The sequence below is a fragment of the Telmatherina bonti genome (assembly GCF_933228915.1).
Source record: "Telmatherina bonti genome assembly, chromosome: 5".
NCBI classification, from domain to species: Eukaryota; Metazoa; Chordata; class Actinopteri; order Atheriniformes; family Telmatherinidae; genus Telmatherina; species Telmatherina bonti.
Window position 1 is genome coordinate 21,984,649 of NC_136623.1, and position 24,183 is coordinate 22,008,831.

The 24,183-nt window shown below is 37.9% G+C and overlaps 1 protein-coding gene across 2 annotated transcripts; it reads left to right on the forward strand.

Annotated features, from left to right (window-relative positions):
- The first annotated feature begins 876 nt into the window (after window positions 1-876).
- LOC306756606 (DENN domain-containing protein 3-like) lies at window positions 877-19,830 on the forward strand. Of its 2 annotated transcripts, XM_079241405.1 has the most exons (29): window positions 915-995; window positions 1,312-1,358; window positions 4,872-5,025; window positions 6,924-7,113; window positions 7,285-7,377; window positions 7,884-7,999; window positions 8,216-8,337; window positions 8,504-8,615; window positions 8,830-8,949; window positions 9,031-9,129; window positions 9,419-9,538; window positions 9,712-9,827; window positions 9,913-10,068; window positions 10,160-10,256; window positions 10,363-10,466; window positions 10,754-10,941; window positions 11,703-11,862; window positions 12,038-12,233; window positions 12,348-12,516; window positions 13,895-14,154; window positions 14,233-14,403; window positions 15,700-15,829; window positions 16,153-16,260; window positions 16,815-16,954; window positions 17,678-17,838; window positions 17,971-18,107; window positions 18,546-18,664; window positions 18,894-19,031; window positions 19,248-19,830. In XM_079241405.1, the coding sequence occupies exons 3-29, from the start codon at window positions 4,942-4,944 to the stop codon at window positions 19,464-19,466; spliced, it is 3,825 nt and encodes a 1,274-aa protein (XP_079097531.1). In that variant the 5' UTR covers window positions 915-995; window positions 1,312-1,358; window positions 4,872-4,941; the 3' UTR covers window positions 19,467-19,830. The 2 variants fall into 2 exon arrangements, with proteins under 2 accessions (XP_079097532.1, XP_079097531.1); XM_079241406.1 differs by lacking the exon at window positions 1,312-1,358 and having other exon boundaries at window positions 877-995.
- The last annotated feature ends 4,353 nt before the right edge of the window (window positions 19,831-24,183 follow it).

Below are 24,183 nucleotides of genomic sequence, written 5' to 3' on the forward strand. Positions count from 1 at the left end.
TTGAGGTTTTAGAGTGGTATTGTAAAGACCTTTTGTAATGATATTCTGTGATTTAGTTTGATGACTGAATACCTGTTATGTTTGTTATCTTTGATAATGTTTGCTGCTGAACAAATGACTTTAAGTTGATTACAGTGTACTTTTGTGTATGTATTTTTTTTTTTTTTTTTTAAGAAAGACTCTACCTTTTTATTGAATGTGAGTTTTTATTCACTGTCTGCCATCACACAAATTTCTTCCTGTCATCACATCATCGACCCTTTGGTGTGTTTTACAAAAGTATGGGAGGCTGTTTCATAAATAGATTAAGCAAGGTAATAGTTGATATAGAGATTAAAAGTCAACAAGGATTTTGGTAAAATTGAAATAAAAATGTTATTTCATGACAAAATTTGGATCAAGAGATTAAGTTGGGTTCTATATGCAGTTAGTTCACAGGATCAACTCCATCTTCAGGTACTTGTGTGTTATTGCAGTGTGATAAAAGTCCTGTGATGTCTGCAGTTTTTTTATGCACTCAGGTAAATTTCTCCTGAAACCATAAAGACTTAAAAATGACAGGATTTGCTTTCTGAGGTGGTTTGCTTGGTTTTGTGAGCTCAAATAATCATTTCCCCAACAATGCAGGGTACTGGTGTAGAGCAAAGTTACTTTAGTTTGGGGGACTAAACAAATACTGACAAGTTTTTCCTTCCAGCTGTGGCAGAACAGAATGTCATGGGGCATTTATATACTTTTCTTTTACTATTTCCTCACCTTCAATCACTAAAACTGTTAAGCTGAACCCAGTACAGACAAGGCTCGAATCTTCCCTGGATGTCAATGCGCATGTTTGCGGCTCCACGCAGAGAAACAGGAAGCAGTCAGCCGGTAAAAATGGGAACTGTCTGCACAGTTTCTCACTCAGAGGGGACGGAGGAGTGTGTGAAGCTCTGGATACGCCGTCATGAATGTAAAAAGGAAGAGATAAGGAGCCGCCTAAAGTCTGTAAAAAGGTTAGTAACAACATGGAAGGGAAAGAGGAGTCTGGTAAAGTTAATGTTAATTTAGGAATTCACGGCTGTTTGGGTTTTTGCTTTAAAGTTAGTGGCGTGAAGCATCATCTCACCTGTGCAGCTTGTTACTCGCGGTCACGTGTCAAAGTAGCAACAACAGCTTTTGCTGAATTAAAAAAGTGAAGAAAAATTTTTTCGTGCACAAAATACTATTGAATCATACATTATTTAAAAAAACAAAAACGGTAGTATCCGCTGTAACAGTAACCCACATGGTGACTTAAAGTAATTTCTTCTTTTTTTTTCTTCAATGCAGTCGGACAAAGCTGCTGAATAAAGTTTGGAAAGTGAAAGGAAAATATGGTATGTTTATTTTAAAACATTTACTTAAAGAAACTTTTTAAGGAATAATTTAAAAACTACCCCAGCTGATGCAGTTTTCTGTTGGCATGGAAGCTTTCCAAAAGAACTTGTAAACCAGGACGCATCATGTGGTAGATGCTTGCTGCTTCTCTTAAAATCTGGGAATGTGCATTTTATTTCCAGCTAATTGATTCAGCAGGTCAGATGTTATTTTTCTCTCTTTTAAAAAAAAAAAAAAAGAAAGAAGGAAAAATCTGTTTATTTTTGCCATCTTGATTTAAAAAAGACAGATGCCTCTTTCATTTCCTTATGTTTCTGTGAATGCTTGTCTGTGTCCGTTTGTCCTATTTCCTTCACACTAGTTTCTGTGTTTATAAGACCCATTTGCTCCAGACTGAGCTGAATTCCAGTCGCACAGGAAGCATCTCTGCTCTGAGACAGCAATGTTTATGTAACTGACTGTGATGTGACAGTATCTTGGGATGTTGCACTGTAAAATCTAGGGCTGGGACGATGTGCTTTTCTCACTATTTGATTTTTAACTATTATTTTTGGTACCAATTCGATTTAAATCGCGATTCCTAGTATTATCGATATTTACCGATCATCTGAAAAAGTTGCATGATGATCGAATTTACAGACTATATCACAAGCCAGATTTCCCAAATAAAAAGATCAACTATCAGTTTTTAAGATTTATTCGGCAGCGATACACTTGAACCAGCTGTTTGAACTTATATTCTTGTTTCAGAAGCTTGAACTGCAAATAAAAGTGCTGGTTTGATGCGGCACTACGTTTGGCTTTTAGCTCTGCATCTACCTCAGGATGGTGTCTTGGACGTGTGCATTACAGAATTTACAAATACCTTGTGACATGTCCAGCCCCCCCTGCGATGGACTGGTCTACCCTGCCTTTCGCCCAAAGACTGCTGGGATAGGCTCCAGCTTTGCCGCGACCCTTAATCGGACTAAGCGGTTAGGATGATGAATGAATGAATGAATGTCCAGCTCTGCTTTTCGCCTCAAAGTTATAATCCAAAATGTGTCCACATTTTTTTCTTAAAATGTGATGATGGCGGTTTTATCTCTGCACATTTTTGCAGGTTTTCGCCGTTCTCTGTCTTCTTTTTAAGTGTTTTCGAAAACGCCCTGTTACTAGACAGTCGAAGAGAAACGAGAAGCTGAAGAAAAACAGTAACTTATTCTCCATCTGGCATCAAAACATATAAACATTTAAAATGGGGGGGGGGTCTATTTTTGACTAAAAAATATATTTAAAGATTGTAGAACAAAAAAAATCACGATTTTTGTGTCAAACAATTTTATTTCCCACCCCTAGTAAAATAACTCACCGTAAAGAGTTCTGTTAGGTTTGATGTGAAATGGTCCTCCATGCCATATGACTGTACTGGCAATAATCAAATAGCATCTTTTGACCGCAGGTGTTTACGGAGAAGCGCGCGTGTGTGTGTGTATGTTTTTTTGTTTTTTTTTGTTTGTTTTAAATAATGAAATATTAGTTTGTGTGTGATGGATCTTTTCTATATGTAATTTGTTGCTGCCATTTGAAGACATGTACAAAACTGCCTTGTTACAGTTATTACACTCATTACATTTCTTTTACTGTAAAAGAAATGAAATAATAAGAAGACAAAGAAGAGGCCCGTCCCTTCCAAGTGTCAAATTTACTTAATGTTGTGTAGCCAGATTTCAAGTGAAACTCTTCTGGTGTTTTATTTGCATTTTACCTCATTGTCTTTAACTGCATATACTGTATAAGCATTATGTGCACGATTGTTTTGAGGTGTTGACATGTAACGTGCAGCAGTCCACTTCGAAGCTATGTTCTTGTTGCTTTTCTGTTCCCGTGTCCTCTTCTGTACACATGAGCCCAATTTTCTGAGAACAGACTGGACAGTGTGCAGCATCAGGAAAATTAGATTAAAATCGTTTGCTTCTCACTGTAGTTACTAAGTTGTACAGAAAGAGGAAAATAAAAAAGCCATGGAGAAGAATGCAACAGCCAGTGATACGGTGTGGAGAAATTAGCCATCCTGTTTCAAGCACGACATTTTCTGCACGTGATTTACTGCTTGTATATATAGAAACCTCATGGGAGCCATAAACTAAAAATGAAAATGTATTCTGTTCCAGATTTAGCAGAGTAATCTATATCACAGCGTGTTAATTCATAAATGTAGACATTGTTTGAAGAAAACATGTAATTAACTGTACTTTCCAGTATGTTAAAGGATGAAGCCTGAAGCTTTGAACATGCTTCTGCAACACTTCTATGTTGGAACTTTATAAACAAACTTCTATTGCAATTTTTGAACGCCACATTGTGAGCAACCTCAGAAATATGTAGGACAATCTAAAATGTAGGCTAATCTTCTGTTTATGCTGATGTTGCTTCTTTAACTTGGGGAACAGACAAGATATAAACTGTTCTCAAGAGAAAATAGGAGTTAACAAAACCCAAACTGTCTTGTGCTGCCGGAGATGATGCCATAATCACATGAAGTTGACACTTTTTGAATGGTAGTCTACATGATGTAAGCTAATCCCTTGTGCCTGTTATTGCAACTTGTAAGGCTGCTCTGCATAAATTTAACTATTTATGACTCCATCCATTCATCCATTCTCCGCTGCTTATCCGGGGTTGGGTCATGGGGGTCCTGGATCTTCCCCAGTGTCTCCTCCCACAGGGACGTGCCCGGAACACCTCACCAGGGAGTCCAGGAGGCATCCTGACCAGATGCCTGAGCCACTTTAACTGGCTCCTCTTGATGCGGAGAAGCAGCGACTCTACTCTGAGCCCCTCCCAGATGAAAGAGCTTCTCCCCCTATCTCTAAGGGAGAGCCTGGCCATGCTGCGGAGGAAACTCATTTCAGCCGCCTGTATACGAGATCTCGTTCTTTCAGGACGAAAACCGAATTTATGACTCCTTACTGATAATATGACCTATACATATGAAGCCTGTACATCGTCATTGGTGATTATAGAATAACAGCTATGGTGGGTCGACAAGACAGGCAGTCATAGATAGAAAATGCAAAAACAAGTTCACTGCAACTCATCTCACATAACTTGATATTATGCAGCTGTTGTGGGAACAAATGTGGAACAAATTTTAATCCCAACAAATAATTCTGAGGCAATAAAATCAAATTAAGGTCAGATTCTGGTCCTGGGAAAATATTTTTACGCCCATTATCTGGGATTAACTTTGTAATGGAAAATGAAAAAGGTCCAACTCTGCATTGAGTTTTGTGGGTTTTTTTTTTTTTTTTTTAACCCCAAAACAGCAGTTTCTGTTGTGGCTGTAAATAGCTGCCCATAGATATAAACTGGAGCAATCTTTCTGTCATATATTAAGGCTTTATTTTATAGAACTGAAGACTACTAAACAGACACCTTCCTAATTAACACACAAGCGAATATGAAAATTAAGAATATTTTTGTCTCTCATCTTTTAAGATGCTTAATTTTTATTCTTCTCTTTTTGTTAGTTTATTGTTTGAGTTCCAGCACATCTGAGCCAGAGTAGTTGTGTGACCAGACCTTGGACGTCACTCAGTGATGGCAGACAATCTCCCACCTGCTCTCCTGGAAGCCTGTGTGGTGGTTGGAGCATCCAGTGACAAACTCCAGGAAGTCTACCAGGTTTCTGCCTCCAAATGTTTTTTTGACTCGCATGAGGGATTGACTGCCTTTCAAGTTTAAACTACATGCATTTACAGTCTTGTGGTCTTGCTTTGGATCCTGGAAAACAAACATTTTGCTAATGATATGCAGTGCTTGCAAAATACATTAGTACCATGATGGCTCTTTAGTAAACTGGACAATTTGACTGTAAAACTGCTGATTTAAATTATGATCAAGTACCTTTGTGACACTTAATATCGGTCTGCCACACTTCCTGAATGTATGTTAACTATCATGTTTGTCAAAGTAGACAAAATGCAACCCATAAAACTTGACTATTAGGAATAGTCAGTTAACTATTTTTACATGCTTTTAAAGTACCTTGTTAAAGCAATTTTCCCATTGCCAGTAGTACCTTTTTTAATATCTTAAGGCTTCAGCATACCTAGAACTATTTCAGTAACTATATCTGTCTCCAAGGTGACGAGCCTTTTATTACTGCCTGGCCAAAAAAAAAAAAAAAAAAAGTTCACACACTCATATCTTCCTGGATCTCCTTTAGCTTTGCTTATGGCATTGTTTTGATAAGCCTTTGCAATGTGAAAAGATATATTTCCATCCAGTGTTTCATTCATTTTTCACAAAACTCTTGTGGCATAGTCTGACCACGGTGCAAAGTCTTCTCTCGCACATTCCAAAGATTTTCCATGGAGTTCAGGTCCTGACTCTGTGGTGGCCAATCCATGTGTAAAAATTATGTCTCATTCTCCCTGAACCACTCTTTGACAATTTGACTCCAATATATCTCAGTGTTTTGGTGTTGGAGTATACCTGTGCCGTCATAGGGATTAAACAAATTTGAACAGTAACCTTTCTGTGTGGAGTTTGCATGTTTTTCTCATGTATGCGTGGGTTTTCTCCCGGCACTCTGGCTTCCTCCCACAAGATATGGATGTTAGGGTAACTGATCACTTTTCATATGCAAGTCGCTTTGGATAAAAGCATCTGCCAAATGAATGTAGAATAAAAGAGGATAATACAGAAGGCACTGAGTAGGATGGCTGCATCACTTCTTCTGCCTGTCTCCATACCCTGATGCTCCCATCAGTCTTGAACAGAGTAATTCTGCTCTCATTAAGCCACATTACCTTCTTCCTTTGCTCCAGAGTCCAATCTTTATGCTCCCTAGAAAAGTCAAGCCTTTTTCTCCGGTTAGCATCACTGATTTTATGGGTTTTTGGTTTGGTTTTTTTTGTGTCTACACAGCTGTTCAGTCCCAATCTGTTGAGTTCCTTTCACATTGTGCACGTGGGAATGTTATTCCTTTCACTGTTTTACAGTGCTGAGATCTTCTGTTGTTTGTCATCAATTTAATTTCACTAAATATTTAAGTGATCAACGAAAACCATCATTCAGGATTTTTTTGAGACCACATTTCTACCTCAAACAATGGCTCTCCATTATTCTTCCCGTTTTTAAAAATGTCTTGAGGAGGGACTTTCAGACATTTTACAGATGAGTATAACAACTGAATCAGGTGTTTTTGTCTCCAGGTCCATTTCAGTGCCTCCAGTTGAGGTGATCCAGTTAGTAAGAATGCATTTCCTCCAAGATAAAATGAGCTACACGAACTCTGGTAGAGCACAGCTGCAGATGCTTAGTGGATGTTTGAGTATCCAGGTGTTAGTTGGAATCATTAATACCAGTGATGACTTCAGTCCGTAACCAGTTTATAAAAGTTCTTTAGACTAAACTTATGAGGAAAAGCAAGGAAGAAAGAAAATGCCCCGATGTCTATATGAGATCAGTGCTTAAAGGTTCCTGCTTTTTTTTTTTTTTCAGTGAACGATATGTGGAATGTATTTTTAAGTTGCACTGAAAGTATTGAATCTTATCAAGTATGTTTTTCTACCCAGGCCATTAACAGTAATGAAAATCCAGAGCCTTTCCAGTTGCAGCCAGAGGTTCTTCATGTATTGGCACCTCCGTTCTTTAGCAGACCACAAGGTGAGAGTGAATTGTTGAAGCCACGAGGAAAGCGGCGGCGTTCCTTTCTCAGGAAGAGGAGAGAACAACCTTCATCATCTGCAGCATCACACAATCAAGGTCTGGTAAATGCAGACCTAAATGCCACTTCACAGTATGTCACAGATCTTGTTTTTATAGATATTTGAAGAGCCTCCAAAATGCTGCATTTTTCAAGGTTTCTGTTGAATCAATCTTAAGTATTGTTTGTCGCTTTTGCATTGTATTATTTTACCCTCTCATTTTTTGCAGGTGGAGCTGTGTCAGAGGGAAGAGGAGGGAATGAAGACGTTAGTGTGCCAAAAGACATCGACCTTATGGCTTTGCCTCAGCTCTGCTTCCCCGGTATTTGGCTGCTTGTTTATATGAAATAATGTGTCTGTACTTTTCTATATGGATTTGATGCTCTTCCTGTGCATGTGTGGGTTCTCTGCAGGAACTCAACTGCAGTCTAAAACATGCAAGTTTGCTTAACAGGCCTTTATGAGCTCAACCAAGGATTGAGTGTGAATAGTTTGTCTCTCCATGATGGTCATGTGATGGACTTGTAAGCTGTCCAGGATGTACCCTGTCTCTTGTTTGATTGCAGCTGAGATTACATTCAGCACCAAATTTCAAACAGATTTATTGTTTATTGCCTTGAGATTTGTAACCGTCTCAGTGGGTCAAAGTTTTCTTTATACACATAACCTTTGAACCATATGCCTCATGTTCTGGTGTAAGGTGTGGTCAAATAAAAAAAAAAAAAAAAAACCAATTTGCTCAAACCATGCTGTTAGCATTGATTTTGTACTTATGCTCTATATGTGTATATAAGATTTTTTTTTAAAAATTTCTTTCATGTTAATCAGGTGGCCTGCAAGTGACCAGTGAACAGAAAAATGAGCAATTCCATTTCCTGGTTTTCACCGACGTCTTTGGCAACAAGACCCACGGAGTAGTGATGCAGTATTACCGCCCACTACTGGTACGTAGTTCTGCATGAAGTATTACAAACAGCACTTTTTATAAAACAGTCCCATCAACACTAGTCCTGTCATGCTAGATAACAATACATTTCACATGCAGTGGTTATGATTTGGCCAATTAGCTTGGATCTCTAAAGAGTTTGGCTTCTACCTGAGCTAAGCACACACGTTTATAACAAATGCATGTCAGTACTGGATTGTCTGTGTTTTCACAGGAAGGGACCATCCATCCATCCATCTATCAGAATGGAGTCAGGTCTAAACTTTTTTGCGGCTACAGTTTCTGTGTCATATCCAAATATCCCTACTTCACTGCACTCAAGGACTGCTTGTCATGGTAATAAGACACAAATAAATGAACCAAAGTATTAGCTGGCAGTTTCTTTTTTTCTTTCTTCATGTTTTAATGTTTTGGTGTGCATTTATCAACATTCTTATATTGTAGATGGAATACCTGTAATTCTTTTTATCAATTTAGTGCCTCTTGTTTTTCTGTTTGCTAGTCTTTTAATCCAGCTGAGAACATGTCGGGTGTCAGACATAGAGGACAGATTGAAGGAATTTGCAACCAAACTGACACTTGTACCCATTCCTCCACCTGGGCAACTACATTTGGTGCGTTCAGAATTTGTGACTGTGAAATGAAGCTCAAAAGACTTTTTCTTTTTTTTTTTCTTTTTTTTTTTTTAAGTTTTATTTCTCTTAAGATTAAAAGCAGAAGAAGCTTGTGCAGCCAACACATCGCATTGCTTTAGCTGTTAATAATCCTCTCTGGTGCTACGTTTCCGTTGCTATTTTGTTTGGGTTATTTTTGTACCATGTTTTCCAGATGTTTACATTACGTCCTCTGACCATCATATTACCATCCAGAGAAGACAAAGACCACCCAGCTATAGATTTAGACCTCCACCTGCCTTTCCTTTGTTTCAGGCCACAGCAACTACTGCAGGTATTACACACACATTTTGTGTTTTTAGTCTGCTCATATTAAGTTCCTTGGATCTCTTTTATTCTGTGTGCATTTCTGCAGGTGCTGTCTTGTCTCCTGCAGGAACAGAGAGTGGTCTTATTTTCTGCTGACTGGGCCAGACTCACACTGGTAGCAGAGAGCTTGCTGATTTTTCTGCAGGTCTGTTTAAAGTCTGTCTGCAAATCCTCTAACGGCTTCGTTTGTGATGAATGAGTCACCATGCTTTTCTCAAGTCTAATAATATGTTTTATAAAGTATCTTTGCATGTTACTCATAACCTTGACAGCTCCCTGAAAATTGTAAAACAGAATTTGTATCAGAATGCAATTAATTGCTCATTTATTAAAGGATATTTTTCCTGTGCAAAATTCATAGATGTTCCTTAAAGGACTTTAAATCGTCCATATTCCTTCACTGTTACGATCTTCCCTTTGTCTTTTCCCTGTAGCCTCTGTCATGGCAGCATCCTTATGTTCCAGTCTTGGCCAGAGGCATGCTGGACTTTCTTATGGCTCCAACAGCCTTCCTAATGGGATGTCATCTAAACCATTTCACAGAGGTTGCTGCTGTAAGCATCACTTCAAGTTTCAGTGCAGGAATCAGAGGAGTAGTGGGGTTTTTTTATTCTTTGGAGATCATGTAATCTTTGAGAAGACAAAGCCAACAAAACAAACGAAAACCCATATGATTAAGAAGTTGTAGCATTTAATTCATAACTTCTTTTCTGTTTTTTTTTCCCAGGAAACTGATGATTTGATCTTGGTTAATATTGACGATGGAAGCATTTCCACTTCATCTTTCGAAACTCCAGACCTGCCTGATATTCCTCCAGCTGCTGCAGACTGCTTTGTACAAAGGTACGGTACCATCATAACGGTAACATTTTTTCTGTCAAACTTGACAAAAGTTGTTGTTCTCAAACCACATCTGTATTTTTTGCAGGTGTAAGTCACTGCAAATACATTTTGACTTGGATCAGTGCCACAGTGCAACCTGCACTGACATCAATGAGCAGCGCGCACAGAGAAGAGCATGGCAACACAGTCTCAATCATGATATCCAGAGGATTGCGCTGACACTTATTGTCAACATTTTCAGGTTCTGTTGGTGCCAAGATTAAGTGTGCTTGTTTTCCTAAGTAGATCTAGTTATATTTTGGTAATAATAATTGTGTTTGTGTATTAAACAGGGATGTTAGCAGTCATCTCAACTACGAACATCGAGTGTTTCACAGTGAAGAGTTCCTGAAAACCAGAGAGCCAGCTGAGCAACTTTTTTACAAAAAGGTAAACTCTTAACTCCACTGATGAGTTTGAATAAATAGTGAATTGGAAAACACTTGTTTGTAAATGAAAGATGCTGAGTAGGAGCTTTAATATGGCTTTGTTGCAGGTGTTGGAGACACACATCTTTCACTCCTTTCTCAGGGATCGCCTCAACAAGAAAATGGACAACTTTGCCCGAATGGAACTATGTACTCGTTCTGAGATGCAAAAGTATGATACTGAATTAATTCATAAATACAATGAGCTGATAATCTTATTGAAATTGACATAGATACAATGCTATAAGCACCACTTATTCAAATGCACCACAACCTACAGCCGTAGAGACAACTACAGCTTCAACAGAGGTACCTAGTACCAAACGTTGCCGAAATAATCTTGAAAACATAATGACGTGCAGTGTGGACACCAGTCAGTACCTGAACACACAAACATTCACAAAGAATAAAAGAAGTTATTCGGTTTTCCAGCACTTAACATCTTTAATTTGTCTGTAGAATGAAGGCTATGCTAGAGATTCCACGCAGACCCACCATGCAGGAGATTCAAGCCAGGAGAAAGAATTCCATTACAGAAAACAGGCTGAGTAAAAGACTGGGGATGAGTCTTCCTAACCTAGATGATGATCAAGCTATCAGTTTCCAAAGAAACCCACTGTTCTCCAGGATTGTGATGTCTGACTCAGGTAGGCCCACATAATAAACAACTAAATTACAGCAGGGCCTGCCAGTTTGAATGCATAAAAATAACAAATTTTAGTTCATGTTCACAAGTTCTAATAAGGGACTAAGAACCAAATTAAACAAATGAAATACAGATATTTCACAATATCTTAGATAAAAGTTGGAAATTTATTTTATCAACAAAAAAGAATATTTAGTTTTGCTTTAAACCGTCTGCTGTGGCTGTCTTATGTAACTGTTATAGCTGCTAAATGTTTCGGCCAAAACTGTTAATTTTCTCCAGATTCTTCTGCAAGCTCTGTGTTGGATTAAAGTCAGGGTTCTAACTTGGTCATTCAAAAAACATTTTTTCTATTTCAGCCATTCTTCTGAGGAATGACTTGCATTTGGGCTCATTTTCTCCCTGTGTTAAAAAAAAAAAAAAAAAAAACTTGCTATCAGGCCATACTGAACCCATAAAAATCAACATAAGTCAGTGTGAGTGAAATAATCACAAACTTATAGTTTATCATGAGCTTTGACATTAACATCTCCTTTCTAAAATCTCTTTATGTACCACAAATAAACCGTGGAACTCATGCTTTGTATCTTTATATATATATATATATATATATATATATATATATATATATATATATATATATATATATATATATATATATATATATTTAAAATGAATTTATTTCATCTGCTCATGTATTCACATGTCTCTCATTCTGTTTTCTGTTTCTTTGGGTTTTTTTTTTTTTCATCCTGTGTCCAGCTCTGAGAATGCCTCTGAAATCTATAAAGGTGTTCAAACTCCCAGACTTCCCAGTATCTTTGTCTTTCCACTCCATCCAAAGTTATTACAGTGAGCTCATTCAGCTGCTTGGCAAAACCATTTTGTCTGTCCAAACTGAGAGCTCTACGCTGTTGGCCAGGTATGTTGACTTTTGTTTGTTCTATTATAAAAAGAAAAAACTTCTCTTTCACTTTTCCAGAATAGACGTGGTCACAAACTTTTATCATTTTAAGGTGATTATTCTTGTACACTTGTAACCCCCCCACCGCTCCTGTCCAGTTTAGTAAACTGTTTATTCTTTCATTTCTCTGTAGGTTTTACTACCTGCGTGGTCTTATTAACACGCTGTGTTCAAGGCGACTGGATGCTCTGAGTGATTTCCAAAATCTGTACAAGACGGACACCGCTATCTTCCCCACACACCTGGTCACATGGCTTGTGGACTCTCTCCATCGCGATGAGAGGCAACAAGCCCAAAGACGACCTGAACTCAAAAGACTAATCTTCAAGGTCCGCCAGCTCAAACGTTGATTTACTGTTGTGATTGAAATGCTGTGAGTATGTTGGATGCTGTGGAACTAAATATGACGATGATAGAGATATACATTTTTTTTGCTTCATCAGGTAAAGACGGATAATGAGAAGCCGTTGGTCCAGACTGATGATCATGTCAAAAAGTTTGAGCTTCCCAGAAATCCTTTGCATCAACACGAGTTTGTGCGTTGCATTCAGGAGTGTGGGATTGTTAAAGACGTGGCGACCATACACCGTTTATTTGATGCTCTAACTGATGGTAAATTGTGTACACCATCTATCATCAAACTTGAATCAACTGTGTTTCCTCTTTAAACTGCTGTGTATGCAGACATGCAGACAAAAACCAAAGATACAGACTTGGGTTTTGCTTCATAATTCACAATGACTCTTTTGTACATGTTCAAGCCTTTTTCAAAGCTTCTTTTATGAGATTTGATTCACTCTGAGTTGACATGTTGTACACATACTTTAAGTGACTTTATAGTGATTATTTTCTGTGGCACCATTATGCAATAGAATTTGAAATCAATTGCAACACCAGGCTGGATTGAAGCTGTATGATGATATCTTGCTCTGTGTTAGAGGAGAGCTTTGTCAATCCTTAGCTTTACGAGGACTTCATGTCAAAGTTTACCAGAAACTCTGCTTTAAACATCGCTTAAAGAGTAAATATTTAAGTTACAATCACTCCCAGTGCAGCTGATTCTGTCCACCAACAGAGTGCTAAAATGAGCGTTGCACCAGTGAAAGAAGCTGGATAGTATTTGTGGTATGTAAATCAGTTCGTTACTTCAACAGAAATAAAAGTATAACTCTATAGGCATTTTCACAGGGATATAAAGTATCACAAGTTAACAGTAGATCTATTCAGTATGTCGAAGGAATTTCAGCTTGCTTTGAAATGGTGTTAGAAATCGAGAGAAAATGAGAAAAACACAAGTGTGTGTGCGTGCGTGCGTGTGATGTGATAAAGGTCATAAAACAAATTTAAACTTGGTCATCAGTCCTTTCTTTGAGCCATTTTTAGAAGAAAGTTATTTTTCCCACCAGTAAACACAATCATGCACAGCTAGACGGAAGAACAAACTGATCTGTGGCGTTTTAGTGAAAGCCGTGTTACTACTTAAAGTAACATGCTACGATTTAAATCGCTGAACGGATTCATACATGAACAATGTACAGTAGTCTAAAAAATGTGGAACTAAACAAGCTCTTGGGAACAGGGTATTGGACCATTTGGACCATTTTCTGCTGATATTTTTGTATGATTTATGCTTATTTCCAGCATCTGCCAGTGGTGTTTTGTCTATCCTTATGTGTCTATATGTAACATTGCTGTGACTGCAGTATCCTAGTCTGTCCCAATTTTTTTTTTTTTTTTAGATTTTGTTGCCTCAATGAGGCCTAAAAAAAAGGTGTTGCACCACAAGGGATAAAAGTTGGTATTTTGGATATTACTCTATGCTAGTGCTATGACTGCCTCTTAATCAAAGGAACAGATCAATATAAACTAACAGAGCTGCTTATTGGTGACATTCAAACTAATTTGGGTATTTTTCATTGTATTTATATATTTCTTCATATGCTTGTTTGCTCTAACAAAGAGCATATGTAAACTACTCCCCTTTTCTCAGGTCAGTTACAGCAGGTGGACCCTGACCTCTTCAGAGTTTTCTACACCTTTTGGAAGGAAGCAGAGGCCGAAGCACAAGATGTCAACCTGCCCTCTGAAGTCATCAACAACCTTGACAATAGCGAATGTGTCTATAAGTTGTCATCCTGTGTCAAGACCTCCCATGGTGTGGGTAAAATAGCCATGACACAGAAACGCCTGTTTTTACTTACTGAGGGACGACCGGGCTTCCTGGAAATCACAAAGTTCAGAGACATACAGGTTCAGTGCCATCTCTTATTCAGTCTTTTGTGCTTTCTGGACTCCTGTTTGAATAAGTTCTTCCTTCCCTCTCTGCAGGATGTGAAGATTGCCTCTGCTCCTTTTCTACTTGTCCGCATTCCCTCCCTTCGCATCCTGATGTCCAGTAAGCCTGAGGTGTTTGAGGCCAACTTGAAGATGGAGACTGAACTCTGGAACCTTGTGGTGAAAGAGATGTGGGCTGGACGCAAGATGGCAGACCAACACAAGGTACATGAAAGTCTATAAAGAAATGGTACAGTTTAAACAGCTTCAGGAGTTGCACTACTATTTGGCTTCAATTCTCAAAAAATATCTCAAAAATTGCTTTAAAAAATATGGAGTATAAACCATGTAGTACGCTTTAAGCAATGCTGCAGTGTCATGCGACTGACACACCCAGCAAGCATTTACCGAGCTATATGTCCATTTGTAGAACTGTCAGAAAATTTAGTAGAGACTCGTTAAAATCTGAATTTATTAATTTATCTTTAGCGTTGGCTGGTAAATTTCATGTGATTTTTACCCTGTCTTGCAAGTTTGGACTGAATGTACAGAGGAGTTCTATGCTTTTCAAAATACAGTCATTTAATTTCTAATCCTTTAAGTGGTTTGTCTGCTATTAGATGCTAATATGACCAACACATGTTACAGCTGTAAAAATTAGGTCTGAAAGAAACGTGGAAATCTGTCTTGTTTTTGGTCAAATCCGACTAAACTAATTTTAAAAAATGGCTCAACTTTCTCTTTGATAATTGGTGAAAAACCTTTCAGTCAGTGTCAGCTGTTATACCAGACATATAGTGGACTTGACAGCAAATCAGGACTTAAAACAGAAAATGTTGATGGATTTTTTTTTTTTTTTTTTTTTTAATTTCCCCTGCTGACAGACAGTCTACAACGAGGGTGTTCAACTCTGTCCTACTGTACCTCGTAGAGTTGAATACCCCTGTTGTAGACTGTCTGTCAGCAGGAAACTTTTAAGTGGTAGTGTATTTTTGCTTGAATACACCTGAATCAAATTAAATGGCTCTAACAGCCTATCAGGTTCTGCAAAATGAATCATTAATTTGAGTCAGCTGTGTTGAAGCAAGGGTACATAGAAAACCTGCTGGATTGTGGACCATGTAGGACCGAGGTAAATACTCTTGGTCTATAAGTAGCTGTGGCGATGTAACATACTTACTGTGCTGTTTCAGCTGACCTAATTCATTTGGCGGCATCATGCATAAAGTATATATCAACGGGATCATATAATGTATTAGCTTACATGACCTGTAGCGCTCATGAGATAAAAACAAAAATCTATAACTCTGTAAACATCCGCAGAGCAGGTTTAAAGCCTAATATAGTTCCAACAGCAGTCTTAACTAAGCTAAAGGAGAGCCATGTGTGGTATTATATTCTCAGCTTTATGCTCAAAATATCTTGCTAACCCATTAATCACACTTCTTAATACACTTCTGTGTTCTTAAACTTTTTTTTTATGTGCGTGTTTGTTTTTAATTTAACCTTTTGCCTCTTCAGGACCCTCAGTACATGGCTCAGGCCCTGACCAATGTCTTGTTAATGGATGCTGTCATGGGTTGCCTGCAGACTCAGAGATCCATCTCTGCAGCGTCAAAGCTGGTTTACTTTGACAAGATCAAGCATGAAGGTCTGGACTTACTCTTTCCTTTTTCTTCTGCTGTTAAATGACATTACTGTGCTGATTTGAAAACTACATTGCCATTATTGTTCAGAAAATCAATACAAATTCAACCGATTGCATTATCAAGCTGAAGATGGCTTCTTCTCAGACTTGGCTTACTGAAGGTTTTATACATGTGTTATTTAGCAATCATTTGGTCTTCAAAATAGCAGCAAAATGTAGAAAATGCTCAAACAACCTCTGTAGACCTGAAGGTGTGTCAAGCGTTGGCTTTCAAATCCCGATGCATATTGGTTTTTAAGTGAATATTTTGTGTGTGCCTCTTTCAGTTCCTATGATGGTCCCTAAAACTACTTCAGAGACGCTAAAGCACAAGATCAACCCATCACTGGACCTGGCAGAACCTCAGACAGTACATGTACTGCTGTACACTCCAGGTATCTGATGGAACTGTCTGAACAATGTGTGATTATTTGTTGATGAGTTTGCAGTTTTATTTCTTGACATAACAAACCATAAATGTGGAGTTAAGCCTGAAATGTTAAAAACTGAAGATTTTTTATCACGTTGTCACATTTTCTTTTGAACTTTGTGTTTTAATGCAAAATTTTTAACATTTATCTCTTTGATATTTACTTTTCCAGTTCAGACCCTATAAGTTGGATGCATTTAATGCTTTTTAGTTTTAACAAACCAACTTATTATCTAATGAAAGCGATTGTCATGTGCCCCATTCTTCGGTTTATTATCTGTTTCATGGTACAGCAGTACTTCTGCTGTACATTGTGAAAGTCACGCGGCACACACATAGTTTTTCATAGAAAGGTTGCATGTCACTATGTGGATTTAGACCGTGCCTTGACCTGGTCTAATCTGATTCACAAATTTTAACCTGTCCAGCGAGGAGAACAGCATCTCCACCACCTCCTCTATAGCTGTGTCCTCTTCTCTCGCAAACTTAACTTGTCCCTCTCTGTTTCTGTCATTTCAGGTCAGCTGACCTGCAGCGACTCCGAGGGCGAGATGAACCCAAAGCTGTGGGTCGCTCTCAACGGGGGTAAAGTGGTTGTATTTGATGCTGCTAGCTGGTCAATTCTGCTCGACTGCATTCAGGTTGGGGAGTCACAAGTGGTGAGAGACATTGTTGTATTATGTTACTTTGATAATAAAAAGGGGACATCCACAGATTTATTAATTCATTCATTCATTTTCTGAACCAATTAGTTTAATAAAGGGTCACGGGGAAGCTGGAGCCTATCCCAGCAATCACTGGGCAAGAGGCAGGGTACACCCTGAACAGGTCACCAGTCCACTGCAAAGTTGGACCAATTTAACTCATCAGAATCTGATTACAGATCTGAAGGAGTTTTTACATACAGTATGTGGGAAATGTTGCATGCATTATGCTGCATTTAAAGTACCATGGAATCCAAATCATTGGTGATTTTTATGCATTTATTGCACAAAGAAATGAAGTAGAAAACATGGAAGTCTCAAGGTTGGATTTGTTACTGACAGGAGCTTAACGTTGACATAATTTGACATTTCTCTTTTTTGCATTTAATTAATCTTATTTTTACTGAAGAGTCCATGTTTCCACTGGTTATTGAGTGCAGCATTACTCTTGGTCATGTGGCATTATGAGCAAATCTACCATGTTACCATTTTATAAGAACTGCTGCTTATGGAATAATAATAGATTAAATTCATTTTAATGCTTTTTCAGAAACGATTCATGAGTGCTTGTACTGTGTTGAGATGTGTGATCTATAAAAAGATGAGTCTGTTGAGTAGTATGTTGAGATAATGTGTTTTTGACTCTCCTCAAACTGAGCTGTCTCATGATCTGTGCAGACCTGCATGATGGGGCTGGTCCAGGAGCAGGTGTGGATTGGTTCTCAGGACTCTGTCATCTACATCATCGATACTCACAGCATGGCCTGCAACAAACAGCTGACCGAACATAGACATGAAGTGGCTGGCCTCATAGTGGACACCAGGGATCAACACAACAGGTCCAGAAGAGATTGTCTCTATTAAATATCTATTAACTACTAAATAATACCGGCAGCTTTATGAAGATGAATTTAAATGTGTAAATGAACTTCATGCAGTTCTTCTTAATAAGGCTCCTCTTTGTTTCCCAGTCAGCACACATACTCATGCAGCTGTGATGGGACAATCCTACAGTGGGACTCATTGAGTCTTAAAGTAAAGAGACAGTTCCACCTCACCTGTGAGCGTCTCTCCTCCATACAGATCCATGATGGCACCTTGTGGTGCTGTGAGTACACTGCAATTATCAATGCAAATTCATTATTAATGCACTTTAAAAACAACAAAGTTGACCAAAGCACCACAATGTTCAGAGTTAAAACTAAACAGAATAAATAACAAGTATGAGGAAATTAAAATGTAAAATATGAGAAATAAAAGTAAAATAATTAATCAACTAAAATCAATCTCTGTCAGTCTGTAACCTAAGATGAAATCGTTTTAGCTCATATCAGTAATCTGCAAGCTTTGGTGATCATCTGAATGTTTTCAGGCTCCTTCTTTTCTTTTCAACTGCAGGATTTCAGTCACTGTTACAGTTGTCTGTTCATAAAGATATACGATTTATCTAAAGTCAGCAGTGTCTGAACACCTTTCAGAATCACTTGGCCAGCAAGACGTTGGCCTTTTTAATGTTCTCCATTGTGATGTTTGTGTGTGTGTGCAGGCTGTGGTGACAGTATTGTGGAACTGAAGAAGAGCGGTGTACCACAGAGGAGATTTACGCTTCCTGATGACATACGGAGCATGCCCAGTAGCTTCAGCTGCTTCATCGTCATCCCAGAGGTGATTTTTTTTTTTCTAAACAATTCTCAGCAAAGATGTCAGAAAGCCTTTCAATAGTTTATGGTAGCAGCACTTGTCCATGAAACCACTGAAACTCAGACTTCTATGTCTACAACACAAAAACAGAAGCATTACGGCTCGTCTGGCTGCCACTAAGATTTATTCAGGTGTTTTTATGTCCTGAAAGTAGACCTACAAACCTAATAATAATTATGGTCATGTGTTGCAGCGAGGACAGTTGTTGACAGGCTGTTCAAACTCGGTGGAGCTGTGTCTCTGGCATATTAACAACCACAAACATCCTTTCAAAAGAATCTGCCTGCCAGGAAGTTCGGGAGTCACCTGCATGATTCGAGTGAAAAACCAGGTGAGATTCGAAAACATTTCAGGCTAAAGATGTGGCTTCTGCAAAATAGTCAGTGCTGAAAACCGTTATTAGCTTTAATATGTTTTTATGAAATGAAACCTGGAAAAGATATCCAGTACTACCATTTTATGCTTTCAGGAGTTGTTTCTAACTCATGTCATCCATCTTTTCTTCTTTTATGTCCAATATCATTGCTGCTACATTTTATTGTCTCAGATCTGGGTGGGCTGCCATGGACGGAGTGGCGTCGGCGGGCAGTGTGATGGTCAGCTGAGGAGCCAGGTGTTGGTGGTGGACCCAGAAAGCCTCACAGTGGCGAAGGAGCTGCAAGCCCACTCTGACAGCATCCAGACGCTCTGCTCTGCTGAGGATCGCTATGTCCTGAGTGGCTCTGGGCGACGTGATGGAAAAATCGCCATCTGGAAAGTGGAATAAAGAACAGAGATGGAGATTGTAGCTGAATTATAAAAAAAAAAAAATGTGGACAAAGTGCAGGAAGACAAGACAAAGGCGAGCTGAGAATTTAAAAAAGAAAAAAAAAAAGGACTTTACCACAAAATTACATGATAAATGATTTGTTCATTGTTGTTGAGACAAGAAAATGATGTCTGAAAACAGCAAGGATGATAAAAGGAAAAAAAAAATCATTATTTAAAAAAAGGATGGATGTTTATTTGTAGCAATGTTGCGAGTGTTGGTTTACTGAGACTAACTAGAATAAAAATAGCTGTTTAAAATAAATATTTCCAATATTTATGAAAGTGATTTGCTTTTTATCCACATGCAAAAAGTTATTTCTGTGCCGTCTATATTCCTGAATGAATTAGCAACAGTTAAGTATTAAAATACTGTAAATTTGACATTTTGTCACCAGCATTAATAACATTTTCCATCATTTTTTTTATGTACCTTCGTAAAATACACATTCTATCCTATTTGTTCATGCTGTAATGACTCTTGTTGTTGGTTAAATTCATCAGGTTCAGGTATCTGTTTGAAATAATATCAGCACCCTAAAAGGAAGTAATGCATGTTTTACACTTCTCGTCTTTCATGTACCAGTTTCACCAGTTCAGGGCCTCAGAGGCTGTAATCACATGTGGAGTGTTCCCAAAGGTTTCCACCTCTGAAATGTATAATTAGACGAACAAAAAATGCAAAGGATTATAGAATTCTTCAACATAAAACATACAGCTGTATAGTTTGAGATTATGAGTCACATTTAAACAAATGAGCTACTGAATGTCGGTACTAATTTAGTCACACTATGTCTGGTCGTTTATTTTCTCCTTAATTTCCACCAGGGCAGTCCACCAATACTAATCCTGTATTCTATTTTCCCCTCTCTAATAATACCCATTAGTGTTTCATTATATTGATTAATCATCTTTACAATGATGCATAACTGTTGAGGACAGTCCTTCTGTGGAAGGAGTAACAGTTGCACATGGTAAAAATGTGCGCAGGCTAGAGAGCCAAGCTGTTTATTATGTACTTTCTTGATCCCCAGTTAAGGAGTTGGTCTCTGTTAATTCCATCTTTAGTTATGGTAGAGAACAGTGGCCTGTCATGTTCCAGCAAACAGCATTGTTCAGGGTCCCACATAAGATCACCTTCATTGCCAGCACAGGGTCTTGAACTTTAATGACAAGGCCACGGTTTTTGCTCTGTAAAGATAATCCTTGGGCAGAGCGCCACAGTAAGCAAGACAGGACAAAAAGATGTCCAAAAAAAAAGAAAACTATTGTGTCCAGTTCAACAATACAGTAGTTTTACCTGTAATGATCATAATTGACTTGACAAACTGAACTAATGCACACTAAGTATAAGAAAACTAAAACACTCAAAGCCAGTTCAGTCTAAAAATTACAGTTAAACACCATGTATCCAGCTGGACAGAGGTCCAGCAGGGCCATGTATACTTTTTATTTTTCTTTTTTTTTTTTTTTTTTTTTTTTTTTTTAATTGTACAGAATAAGAAATATTAGGTCAGAGAGACCTCGGAATTTAACCAGTCACCATATATGTGGAGGCTCCTATACTATGTGAACTAAACCAGTCAGGTCCTCATGACCCACACTGCCCTGAAGGTTTCAGCAGTAACTCTTATTTTAACACACCTGAAAAAATTAAGGCACGTTTACAGGCTTGCAAGAAACTTTATGAGAAAGTTCATTCATCTATATTGTGTGTGTTAAGAGTAGGAACACATCTTATGCATGGCGGTGTGTACGATTGAGAAATACTGAAACTAATCCACAAAGATTCGAAAAACCAGAGTACTAACATGACATTGCAGACACATTGGTGGGAACTACTGACACATTTAGTCCATTTTGCTCATTCTACAAATTCACAATCTTTACATTTAATAGTCTCAGTCCTGATCTTGTAAATAATCATATTGCAAACGTGACAAATATAAAAATATACAAGAAAACCGCAGCTCAGTTTTATTTTTCATAGCAAGAGCACCACAATCCTGCAGAACTGTAAACAGCGACGTCACAGTAATGTGGTATCCACAGAAACTCCAGAATATTTGCTGAAAAAATAACATAAACCATTTCTATGACTACCAGACATATTTAAGAGGGCAATTCTATGCTAATGTCAACCTCACCATGAAAAAAGTAACCAAATTTAAAATAAAACCTATTTAAAGTATATAATCAAGGTCTATATTTTTAGGGCAGAAATACTTTTGATCATAATAGTCATGCAAATATGTTTTTCCTAACTATAACAAGGAGATGTCCTAATGTAACAATTTATTTTCAATGTAACAAATTGTATGTCTTTCTAAAAGGCCAGAAGGGCAATAAGAAAATCACCTCCAGACGTCTTCTAACCTCTTTTTTTTTTTTTTTTTTTTATCAGTAAGGGTTGTTCTATCAATATTGTACAATCATTTGTGATTTTTTTGTCTTCTCATTGGTAACCGGAATGTGCTGTAATGATGCTCATTTATAGGACAGCTCATGTCACATCCATAACGTTTTTAAGGAAAAGTTTTTATAAAACATCCATTTGGAAAGTAATCTCAACCAAACTTTCTTAGCAAAGCTAACTTTTAGGAAGATGACATATTAGCAACAATTTGTCACCCTGGTCTTACTTTTTTTAAATGTATTTATTTTTTTTATGTCCCGTTACGGATGTTCCCTTTATGGACGTTATTCATCACTGACATAGGTGCTGACAGCTTGCTGTCACTTAGTTGAGTTTGTACTCAGTTGCGCTTCACGCTGCCACGGTTTTATGTGTCTCCTGGTCTTTTAACTTCTCGCATACAACCATATAGTTGTGAGAATTGTTCATGTAACATTTTATAATAATTTGTGTCTTCGAGTGACATATTTGGACAACGCAATGTAGATTACGGTAGAGATTTTTTTAAACAATCCGAGTGTTTTAGAAGCACAAGCCGCCTCACAGTAAACTATCTCGCGTGTGCTTTAATCTGGTTATTAGTCGGTTGGTATTGTTGTTTTTATTGTAAGACTAGTTTGTTTTTATAAACTGACATTTCCTGCTATCTGGTGTTAGAATTAACTTGATATGAATGACAGATCAACAGTCATCAGGTTGCAGGCTCATACGATAAATCTTACCATACAAACACTGAATCATTTTATCTATCATCTAGATACAGGTTTACCTGCTAGTTGGTCGTTTTGAAAAAATACTGAAATATAAGCGCATTGCTCGCTATAGAGGGGAGTGAGGCTCTCAGTCTATTGCGCTCAGAGCATCAAATGTCAAAGTGCACGTTTCTTTCCGCAGTAAATCCTCTTGGCAGCTGCACGTCTACACGACTCACACAGACACACCGAAACGTAGACAGGTAATTGACTGCAGTTCTGTTTAGAAATGAGAAAAAAAAAAAAGTAAAAGTGATTTTCGACACAGTAGTTGACGTGGAAAGCTGTGCGTCAGACCCACCCAGCCTGGCCGTGATACCTGCGGGCGCATCCTAAATAACAACAGGACAGGTAGGCGGGGAAATATGCAACAACAAAATAATGTTAATATTACTGTCATTGTTGTGGTATTTTATTGTGTAATGATAATAATAATAATAATAATAATAATAAAAAGCGCATTATAAACACATGCATTTTTATTTAATTTCAGCATGTCCAAAACAGGCGCAGAACGCCAGAAGGCATACAGGAAAAGAAAAAAGAATGATGCTTTTAAATAAAAAGAGAGTGTGAGGGAAAGGAAAGAGAGGGAAACTAAAAAGAGGACCCAGTCAAAGAAAGAGGCAGAAAGAGTTCGGGTATTAGTAAGAGAGAGAGTTAGAAAATGTCGTCTTCTCAGAAGGATTGGTCAGGAAGTCAGTCAAGTGGCTAATCCTGCCAGAAACCTCCCACCTGTCCCCTCTGAGAAGAACAGTTGCAAACATTTTGTGAAGGCTGTCTCCTAATCAGTTTTACAATAAACAAATCTAACAGGCAGTGTTTGGTCACCCAAAATCTAGCCTCATGTGCCAAAAGAGGACAAGGCCTGGATCAGTTTTCATCAGACTGTCAGACAGCTCAGTCCTCATGGACAAGAGGGAGATACCTTCTCTGAATCAGTCCAGGCTCAATGAGTTGGACTTTTATACAACATCTGAAGTGTTGTGGTAGTAAAACAGTTTGTTGCCCTTTAATGTGCTTTCTTATTTCATCCACAATTTCATGAATTTTGTTTTTTTCTTGAAGAAACAACAACATACAAATCACCAAATTATGTTCTCGACAAATAAATGCCCACGTATTGCTTATAAAGACACACTGAAGAAAATGGTGACAGTAGATTCAGCAAATGTGTGGTGAAACATTACTTCCTATGTGCTTTCTGTTTGAATGGGAAACAAATAGTTTTTCCTAAAGTAAAGTAGCCTTTCTTCTGAAAGTAGCCTTTACTACCAGAGTAGTTTGACTCTTTAAATTGGCTACTGAAGGGAAAAAAATGTAGTTAAAGCTCTATTTTAAGACAATGTCTTTTGTCTATCTCAGAAGTGTAACATCCATAACGCAAAAATGTAACATCCGTAGCAGCACATTTTTGTAATTCTTTCCTTAACATAAAAAACAAGGTTTTCTTAAATGTGTTTCTTGGGTACCTCAAACCTTTCCCTACAAAATTATATTAAACATGT

Excerpts from the sequence above, each read along its gene's own strand:
- LOC306756606 (XM_079241406.1), top strand. The coding sequence starts at position 4,942 with ATGGCAGACAATCTCCCACCTGCTCTCCTGGAAGCCTGTGTGGTGGTT. Across the intron at positions 14,404-15,699 it reads AGATGGCAGACCAACACAAG|GACCCTCAGTACATGGCTCA; the intron begins GTACATGAAAGT and ends TTGCCTCTTCAG. Across the intron at positions 17,839-17,970 it reads ACCAGGGATCAACACAACAG|TCAGCACACATACTCATGCA; the intron begins GTCCAGAAGAGA and ends TTTGTTTCCCAG.